Source organism: Amphibalanus amphitrite, unplaced genomic scaffold (genome assembly GCF_019059575.1).
Source record: "Amphibalanus amphitrite isolate SeventyFive unplaced genomic scaffold, NRLGWU_Aamphi_draft 000131F_arrow, whole genome shotgun sequence".
Taxonomy (NCBI): domain Eukaryota; kingdom Metazoa; phylum Arthropoda; class Thecostraca; order Balanomorpha; family Balanidae; genus Amphibalanus; species Amphibalanus amphitrite.
Window position 1 is genome coordinate 26,373 of NW_024881626.1, and position 9,822 is coordinate 36,194.

At 44.0% G+C, this 9,822-nt stretch overlaps 1 protein-coding gene across 3 annotated transcripts; it reads left to right on the top strand.

Moving 5' to 3' along the window:
* The first annotated feature begins 209 nt into the window (after positions 1 to 209).
* LOC122381979 (protein PBDC1-like) lies at positions 210 to 9,806 on the top strand. Of its 3 annotated transcripts, none has more exons than XM_043366790.1 (5): positions 210 to 231; positions 399 to 605; positions 6,990 to 7,049; positions 8,167 to 8,307; positions 9,135 to 9,806. In XM_043366790.1, the coding sequence occupies exons 2-5, from the start codon at positions 507 to 509 to the stop codon at positions 9,351 to 9,353; spliced, it is 519 nt and encodes a 172-aa protein (XP_043222725.1). In that variant the 5' UTR covers positions 210 to 231; positions 399 to 506; the 3' UTR covers positions 9,354 to 9,806. The 3 variants fall into 3 exon arrangements, with proteins under 3 accessions (XP_043222725.1, XP_043222724.1, XP_043222723.1); XM_043366789.1 differs by lacking the exon at positions 210 to 231 and adding an exon at positions 241 to 296; XM_043366788.1 differs by lacking the exon at positions 210 to 231 and adding an exon at positions 241 to 281.
* The last annotated feature ends 16 nt before the right edge of the window (positions 9,807 to 9,822 follow it).

Genomic DNA, 9,822 nt, shown 5'->3' on the forward strand with positions numbered 1-9,822 from the left:
GGGCAGAAAAACTACCTAGGGGGTGGCAACCCCCCCCCCCCCCCCATGTGCGGGCGAAGTGCGGGATTCGGGATTCCATGTGCGGGATTCTACCGTATCGGGAAACTTGATTAGTGTCAAGATTACTTTATAAACTTTATGCGACTGAAATTTTATGAATATGGTAGCGATTTGGTAGCACGTCTTTCGTCGACAGAACCGACGAAAAAAGACATAACAGCACGCGCGCGTGTGTGTAAAGATACACGGCTTTGACGGCTATATCAATATCAATCAAGGCCGTATAAGAGATATCAGTATACGGCTTTGAGTTTACTGTCACTAGTTCCACTAGTTCTCTATATACCGTGCTGTCATTCTGCATTATTTGTATTTGAATGCTCGTGGTTTTTTTGCAGTGAAATCCCTTAAATCCCTAACGGCAGGCCGCGGGGAGCGATTCTCGTAATATCTTCTCTGTAATGGTGTAAGGGTTTTATTTTTCATTTGAGTACTAAAATTAAATCATGGCCCTCCCTGATGAGATTGCCCAAGCAATTGGGATCCAGGGAATGGGAAATGCTGCATCAGTGTTAAGCAGACCTGCTGAAGAATTCGGAAATGATGTAAGTCTTGTTTTGTTTTTATGTGATAATATTGAGGAATGTACAAATGAATAATGGTTGCAGTAATTGTCACTGATACAATGATTGGAAACATTTCCAATTTTGACAACTCATCTGTTCCCAAAATGGAAATGCTAACATCCTCGCACAAATTGTTTGGGAAGGGTGACTGGATTTCATGTATAACCACTTTTGCGCTTTAAACAAGCATGGATACGGGATACAACAAAAGCACTTGTCTTTTTGCATGAAAAGCCATCTTACTCTTATGCATTCAAAGTCACCACTTAATATGCTCCTGAATCGTATCCATTTATGGAGACTGTTTCCAAAAATGGAGATGCTGATGTTCCAAAAATAGAAACGCAGAAACTAAAATGTGTGGATAACGGAGCTCAAATGTGTTTTTAAAATTTACATTCAACTAAACATTTGATGTTTTAGAACTAGTTTAACAATAGGCTCTCGGCATTTACCTTGGATGTCAACATAGTTACTGAAACGTTGACCCTCGCCGGCACAGGGGGGGGGGGGTTGATGCAACCCCCCTAAGGTTTTTCGCGAATAACTCGCGTAAAAAGCGTCCGATCGCGACGAAACGTTCAGTACCCTCGCATTGATCAATTTTACACGTTCCCTGAAAATTTCATGACCCTGACCCCAATGACCTTTGACCTGTGACCTCTTTTCCGTGACCATGTTTGGCCGAAATCGCGATTCGGCGTATGTCGGCTCGCATTAGCCGCGAGTTTGCAAGCTTTTCGTGGTTTCAAACGTTCAAATAGTGATTTGATGTTGCTCCCATACATTAGGGTGGGTGTCAAGGTCACCTGAAGGTCAGGTCAGGTCATTGACCTTTGTTGACCTCGGGTGACCTCGGTTCACTTTTTCGAGTTTTACATGTTTCTAGGCTAATTTTTGGAGCTGAATTCGAATTTAGCAACCATTTGAACATTTACGAAGTAGTTTCGGTACCTTCGTAACATGCTACGAAGCTGTCAGAGGCGGTTGACACGTATTACGAATACCCGTCACAACCCCTACTGGTTGACCTGACCTGACCTGACCCGACCTGGTCTAAATGCTTAAAAACATCATCTCTGATCAAAACTAACACGATATTCGTGATCAGCACCCCGGAAAACCACATAGCAGCCACACGTAACGACTTTCTAACAGGTCCCGATTTTCCCGGTTTTCGGGTCATTGACCTGACCTGGAAGGTCACCTGATGACCTAGGACCTTAAAATTGGGTATCATCGGCTTCCTCTCGTGACGAGCAACACGCTCGTTTTTTCCGCGAAGCTCTAGCTCGATCAGGGGCCAAACGCGGGGGGGTCGTACCACCCCCCCCCCCCCTTGTGCCGTCGAAGGACGCAAAATGGCCTGTGCCGGCGAGGGTTAAAGGAAATAGTTCACTTTTAACATGGGGTTTTGAGCTGGAATAGCAGTTTCGTAGCTTGAGCTGAGACTAGCACAAATCAGGAGCTTTTACGGCTCAACGATCATCCTAGACGAAGATATTCCATTTCTCGTTCCGAAAAGAGTGCCTTGTAGAGGAATGCGTGCCTTGCAGAGGAATGCAGCCACGTCATCGTCAGCCAATCAGCGTGCTGCTTACAGCCAATGCAGTATGCGTAGGTTTGAGCTACGCAATATGATTGGTCAATGCGTAATAAGCTTCCGCGTCAAACATTTTTTTACATAGAATATAGTTCGTCCTATATTAAAATATAGAAAATAGTTTTTTTTTTACAAAAAGGTTTTATTTTATTTCATGATTATTTTGAGCATAAAAAATCATTAATCAATAGGTAGCAAAATACTGATTTCAGGAAAGTGGACTGTTTCCTTTAACCCGCGCCCCGCTGGGCTATTCAGCCATACGCGCCCTGATGGGGGGGGCAGATTCTGCCCCCCTGTCTAACTTCCGAACCGACGCGATGGTCGTAGAAACACGGGGAAATGGCAATCGAAAGCTCTCAACAAGGGGGATCTTAAGAGCATATTTTTTGCTTAAGTAGGTCAGAGGTCAGGTCAAGGTCAGGTCAAGGGTACAAATGCAAGTTTCTACAGTATCGGCCTTGCACCGTATTATGTATTTCAGACCCTGTGGAACAGTCCTTTTCGGCTATTTCTCGTTGTATATGCGTTTGATCTTAACCAAATTTTGGCATTGGTAGTTTGAGAGCCCTACCTAATTTTTATCAATATGGTCTATTAACAAAAATTAACTAATTAAGGCACTTGTCATTGACTGATAATGTTAAGGTCGTCAGAGCCCTGCTTAGAGGCTGGCACAGGCTGGGCGCTGTCTCCCCTCTGATTGGTCGTCACTGCGGCTTGGCTCCGCCCACTTGCGGTCCAGCCTCGGGTCATGTCGGCGGCAGTCGCAGTTTGGCCGGCCGGCGTGCGGGCCGCGCGCCCAGCGCAGCGCAGCGGAGTGGAGCACTTGCTTGAACGTCATGAACTTGTATTATTAAGGTGTTCTACGACAAATAAGGACGGAGGGAGAAAGAAAAAGGAAGATGAGACAAAGTGACAATCAGACTAACGGTAGACGGTGGCTAGTGGACAGCAAACAATGTGCATAAACGCTAGGGCAGAGAAAGGAGACCCGAGGCAAAAACGGTAGACGAAAGACATCTTTCTCTGTTTTAATGTTTTTTTTTTTCAGCCATAAGATCTATCAACGATATCCTCAAAGCATTGCGGAACTATTATGGAAAATTGAATATTTTTACACCAAAAAATAACAATTTTATTTGAAAAAAAACGAAATGCAAGTACATATGTGTATATCTCAAATAAGACCGTTGAATGTCACATTCCATAGCAAATACGTATCTAAAGACAATCCAGTAGATTCTGTTTCGTTGCTCCTTAAATGCACCATAGCCTGTAGGAAAACAGGGCAGCGGAGAAGCTCGTTGTAAATTATTGAAAGTAAGATTCTTTTAATTTTGTAGGCAATAACATTATGGAGCTTACTCTGTAGTTGAAGGAGTGCTTATCACTTTATACATGCACCGATCTGCATTGCATTGCATTCTTCATCCTCGTTCTCTCCGCGCGAGATACGACACATTCACGCAAGGACACCTGCGTTAGCGTGCGTCTTGTTCCAGTCCGCCAGAGCTCCGCACCTCCCCGACCCCGAGAGGCGAATGACCGGTCTCGGTGTCGCGGCGCAGTGGGCGGAGCTTAGCCGCGGCGCAACAGCTGACGCTGCTACGCCATGCTAGCCTCTACCACGGCGCAGAGTTTTCCGATCATTTTTTACCATTACAAGTCAATGACAAGTGCCTTTCATCTTGACAATTTGTTAAAAGACCATATTAGTAAAAATTAGGTAGGCCCTTGAAACTCATTGTGTCAAAGTTTGGTTGAAAGCAAGCGTATAGGTAACGAGAAAGAGCCAAAAAGGACTGTTCCAGGGGGTCTGAAATGCATAGTAGTTGCTGAAGAATGGATGGAGACTGATTGCCCAAAACGTGTTCATAGGCTTCCAGGACAATATTCGTTGCATAAAATATCATTCAAAGGTTAAGGTCAAGATCAGGTCAGGTCAGGTCAGGTCACCAAAAACAAAATATAGAAAAGGGCATGTGTGACATGTTTTATGGGTCATTTTATTCATAGAATTCAATAGGCACACTCAATAAGTGATATGGACCACATCTGGATGAATTTCAGGTCGAGGTCAGGTCAAGTGAGGTCAAATTTTGAAGTTTGTTGTTCAGGCCTATAAAGGTGTCTATCTGATGCAGTGTTTCACGGCGAATCGAATGGTGCTATTTTTCTTTCCGTAGGTACGAGGTGTAGAACTTCCAAAAAAATTCATTTTTTAAAAATTGTGTGTGTCATGACATCATAAAATTTTGAATCACTCCCACATTTTTTAACCGATTTTTCTAAAAATTGGTATGTAGGTGCACATACACCACTTCTCTGACATATTGTTTTTTTTCGATACACTCAAAATTTTGAATTTTATGATTATTTTCTGAAAAAGTCAGTTTTTTGAAGGAAAAAATTGGGCCAAAATCCAAACTTTTTCAAAAAACCGAGATGCCCATTTGATAGAAAAGTAAAATCACGTATAACCTTTTTTTACGTCTTGATTCCTTTAAAAATGAAGATGTTAGTGGCGTTTGATATTTTGCCGTTTTTGAGGTGAAAATGGCGAACATGACGTCACTAAAATGGCATTTTCTATAAAAAAAAATCCGACGGATTTCGCTCAAATTTTCAGGGAACGTGTCAAATTGATATATGATAAGGTACTGAAAGTTTGACGTCGCTGGCTTAACGCGTTTAGAAGTTATTGGCGTAAAACGGGAGGGGGGGGCAGATTCTGCCCCCCTCCCCCCCAGCGGGGCGCGGGTTAAGCGCCGCACCGCAACTTGGGTACACTGAAAAGTCAACTAAAACTAAGATTTCCCAGAAATTATTAGAGAAATGTGGTCCAAAGTGTAAGTGGGCAATGCATAAAGAGTAGCTATCATTTCAATACATAAAATTGAAATAAATGTTACACGTGAGCAAGAATGATAAAATTCATCCACAGAATATGACGGTATTTGGTGTGACGACGGCGCAGACGTTATTTCCATCCTGCTTTTTCACGTGTTTGCACTAAGGTTTACATGGATTGCAGCCTACGATTATATTCAGCACATTTGAAATATCATAAAACGCCCACTTAACTCTCGCCGGACCTATTCGTTTTCTACACCGAGGGGGGGGGGCAGGTACGACCCCCCTGTCGCCGTTTCGCCCCTGGTGCAACTAGCGCGTCGCGGAAAAACGAGCGTGTGCGCCATTACGAGACGCAGCGATTGGTACCCGATTTTAAGGTCCTAGGTCAACCGGTGACCTCTGAGGTCAGGTCAAGTGTCCCAATGTACGGGTCAGCTTTTGGTGAATAATTTCGCAAAAAACGGCCACAGAACCGCGATTTTGGCAGCATTGTGTTCGCCTCGCTCAGGCGCATCGAATGATATACTTTTCGTTTGGGTCAGGTCAACTTGGGGTGTTGACCTCAGGTCACGGTCAGGTCAGCGCCCCCAGGTCACGAAGTTGGTCGAAAGAGGTCATGTCGCATATCATTCGATTCGGTAGGTCTTCCTGAGTCCATTGGTGGCTTTCCCGACTCGCTAGCACAATTTGATCGGGAGTTATTTTTACGAAAAACTGATATGACCTTGATGACGTCATAAATGACGTCACGCAAGGGCAGCATTGCAAAAGTGACGCATCTAACCTTGCAAGGAGTGCATCAAATCACGATTCTCTGTGCTTGAGATAGTTGGAGATCGTTCCCGGCGCCAGAATAGCAGTTTTTATTTTTCCCCATTGACTTACAATGGTGAGGTCACGAAAATGACCTGACCTCATATGACCTTTAGGAAAAATCCGAGATATGCAAGTTGTGAGACTCGTAAAAAAACCTATGGGGGGGGGTGGCGGCACCCGCCCCCCCCCTTCTCGGTCGGCGAGGGTTAAGTCTCCACACATGGCTTTTCAACAACTTACATATGATTAAATTAAAGACTGACGACCACCAGGCGGCTGGTACACCGGAAAATGCAACGTGAAAAAGAATGGAAAACAAAAGTTCCCGGCGTTCCCGGTGATGCGGTTGTTCAAATCAATGGGCCAATCTTTCAGTAGTCTTTTAAATACGCTATTTTTGTATGTTTTTTTTTTAAGAAAAAACGTGCTGACTTTTTATCACATCAACATGTTATAAGCATCGCCTCGTTCGTCAACTTTCGGTTTTCTGATCGGGAAGTCGGAGAACAGGAACATAAACTAGAATGCTGGCTGTCGATTGGTGGCATCCTGCACATGCCAAGTTGCACCAAGCAATATCCAGTTTGCTTCAAAGGTAGCAATGCACGCAACGTCTCGATTTATGAAACGGACCGTGTCTATTTTTGGAAACAGCGTATCCATTTTTGGAAACAGCGTATCCATTTTTGGAAGAATGTTCCAAAAATGGAAACGTTTCCATGAATGGATCGATCATACCACACTGTGCCCGACAGATATCTCATTTCCTTGACACTTCACCCTAATATACAAATAAAGGAGTGCTTCATATCAAAGGGAGACTCATTCCAATTTATAAATCCCTTTTTACTATGACCCATATTACTATGATATGATGTTATTTCTAAGCAAGTTAGCCTGCTTTTAAGATGCTCCAGTAAGTGACATTTGGTTGTTGGCACAGTGCACTGCTGGTTAGCTACTATAGATTTGTAAGATGACCTTTCATCCACTGAGCTAAAAGTAATTTATTTGCGGTACCTATAACACTTGAGCCTGATTTGCTTACCCATACTGTATGTAACTTTAGTTGTCTGTCTTTTCAGGCATCACTGGAGGCTGCTTGGGCTGTAAAAGCTTCAGAGCATGCTGATGTTTACTTCAATGTAAGTGTGTCAATGGGGAATATTTTAAGTACCTAATAACTATGCCAGTGCTGGCATTAGGTAGGACCAATTACGTCTAATGAATGCATATTTATTTTGTTCAAAACTTAAATAATGAAAACAATTTTAGGCCAGTACTTAATGTCAAGCGAAAAATATTGGGTTGGTTTACCATTCATTGGTTTACCATGGGGATGCGATAATTTTTATGCTTGATTGAAGGAATTGATTTTTATTTTGGAAGACTCAACTGACTGGTGTTTGTTCATTCACCCTTCTATATGCGGGATCTAATTCAATGTGTATTCTTGGGTGGAGGCTTCCACTGGCGTCCAACTGGCGTCTGACTGAGCAGACGTCCAAGTTGGCGTCTAACTTGGCGTCTAACTGTTGGACGGAGACTTCCAAGCAAGGCGCGTCTAAAGTTAGCTGTCGCCAGATAGACGCAGCCGCCGTCCAGCTAGACGCGTCTAAGACTTAGACGCGTCTAGCTAGACTCGAATATACATTCTTGGACGATACCGCGAAAACGAAATATTTCTATCGAGAGTTTTCAAAGGATTTCATGCACGAGGCCTTGGCCGAGTGCATGAAATTCTTTGAAAACTCGAGATAGAAATATTTCGTCGCGGTAGAGTCCTAGATATTATTTCCTGTATGTTTCTTAATATCGCTCGTTATCTGCTTAAAAAAGGCCGAAATATGCATAAATAAAATACAGTAACATTAACTACACGTTAGGTACTGAAATACTGGCAGTTCTTATTACTTAACAGTGCAGCAAAGCTTACAAATTTTCTTTAAAACAGAAGCCCTCGATGAAATCAAGCTATCCAAGAAAACCATCCAAGAAAACGTCTCGCGCAAAGTTTCTTGGATGGCTGGATTGCATTGCAAGACTGCATCAAACATACAGGAAATGGAAGTCTCCACCCCTTATGTGCCATCTTACCATCTCAATCATTATTATGCTAGATTATTTTGTACCTACTCATTAGTGTATAACCTATTCTGTTGCTTTGATGCCTGGGCTTTGCTGCTGAGTAATGAACATGGAGCATACCATGTACAATACCATTTAGTGGCGGCACCCAACCTGCTCTTTTCTGGACTGCAGATAGTGTGTTCTGTGTCACCAAGACTGCTGCGCCTGACTCCTCACGATGAAGAGATATACACTCTGTTCAGGAAGCAATTCCCAGACCTCACTGTGCAGCTTCTCACTGAGGATCTCATCAAGAATGAAGAAGCCAAGAAGGTAGGTGATATCTTTGTGTATACAAAAAGTGAATGGCCTCATGCATAATGGATGGGCCCTTGAATTTCAGACAGAACAAAAATTTCATTTTCTAAAATACTTCGCGCCTTCATTTTCTTGACTCAGACATTCAAAAAATAATTACGGATATCATATAAAGTCCTGAAATGTGATCTGTATTCTGTCTCTTGATATGGGTTCTTATCTGACAGAGCTGCATAGGTATCAGCAAGCCACACATGCTGGTGGGGGTGCCATATTATTTTGCACTGGCATTTCCTGATCGGCAGGTTGAATGACCGATCCCACACAGCTGATCACCTGCATTTCGTTTAACCGACCTACCGCCTAATCGGGTTTGCTGTTTTTATGCCCATCGTGACTGCTATCATTCCGATACTACGGGCGAGTTTTCGTGTTATTATCCATGTTTTCCATGTTTTGAGTCTTACGTTACTCAATCGTGCCAAGCACGATTGAGTAACGGAAGTTTGGAAGCCAGTCAAGTAGCTAGCTCTACGAGAAATAGTAAACCGCTGGAATGCACGTTTTAGAAACGTCGCTGCTTGGCGTCAATTCAGGATAAACCTTAAGAGCGTTTCTTTTTTAGCAGTGTATCATCACAGCTTGGGAGTTCTGACGAAAAGCTCAGTCCAGAAAACCGGAAATTCAACAGACAACCGTACTCACTAACTAAAGAACTGCTTTGGGCCTTGGTTGTAGTAATGCCCCCCGACCGTACCAGGAAGGTCTTGACTCAGACGTGTCTCAAACAAGAGGCGCGCCTCTTCTCCTTGACACTGATTGGCGCGTCCTCCATTCGGTAGGAGTGGCGCGAGTTCTGCAACACGTTCGAGGGCAAGGTGGAGGACTTCAGCTTTGCCACGCTGCTCCGGCTGGACAGCGGCGACGAGTACTCGCAGTCGAACACGGTGGTGGTGCCGCGCGTCCAGTTCTACGCCATCGAGCTGGCGCGCAACCGCGAGGGTCACAACGACCAGCTCAAGGACAAGTTCAAGCCGCAGCCGCGCACCAAGGCCCGGTAGTCCAGTGGTCGGACGCGGGCTGAGGACACGGCTTGACACAGTGCTGGTGGTGCAGTGCTCTGCGGACATTGTGCCGCGAAAAGTGGGAACGTGACTGAGACTCGATATTGAGGTGTTTATGTGTACGGGAAGGATCGATTCTATCTGTTTGGACACTGGATCTGCTCCGTTGTGGGCGCAGTCTATTCGGTCTGTTTACATTGTGGTTTCAAGATCGAACTTTGACTTCATTGATCCTTCCGTGGAGGGTTTTGCGAAGAGACATCTGCATTTTGACACGCCTCTTTCACAAGAGCATGGGAGCTTGCGAATACCACCGTTCGTAACATAACTATGCATCCAAATGTTGCTCGAGATAAGCCATTTAGTTCAGCTTTGTGGCATTAAGCTGGTTTACCCCACCCAGGTCAGAGTGGATGAAATTCTACAAAATATACCCATCTTTGCAAACAATTGTGTATTATCTTAC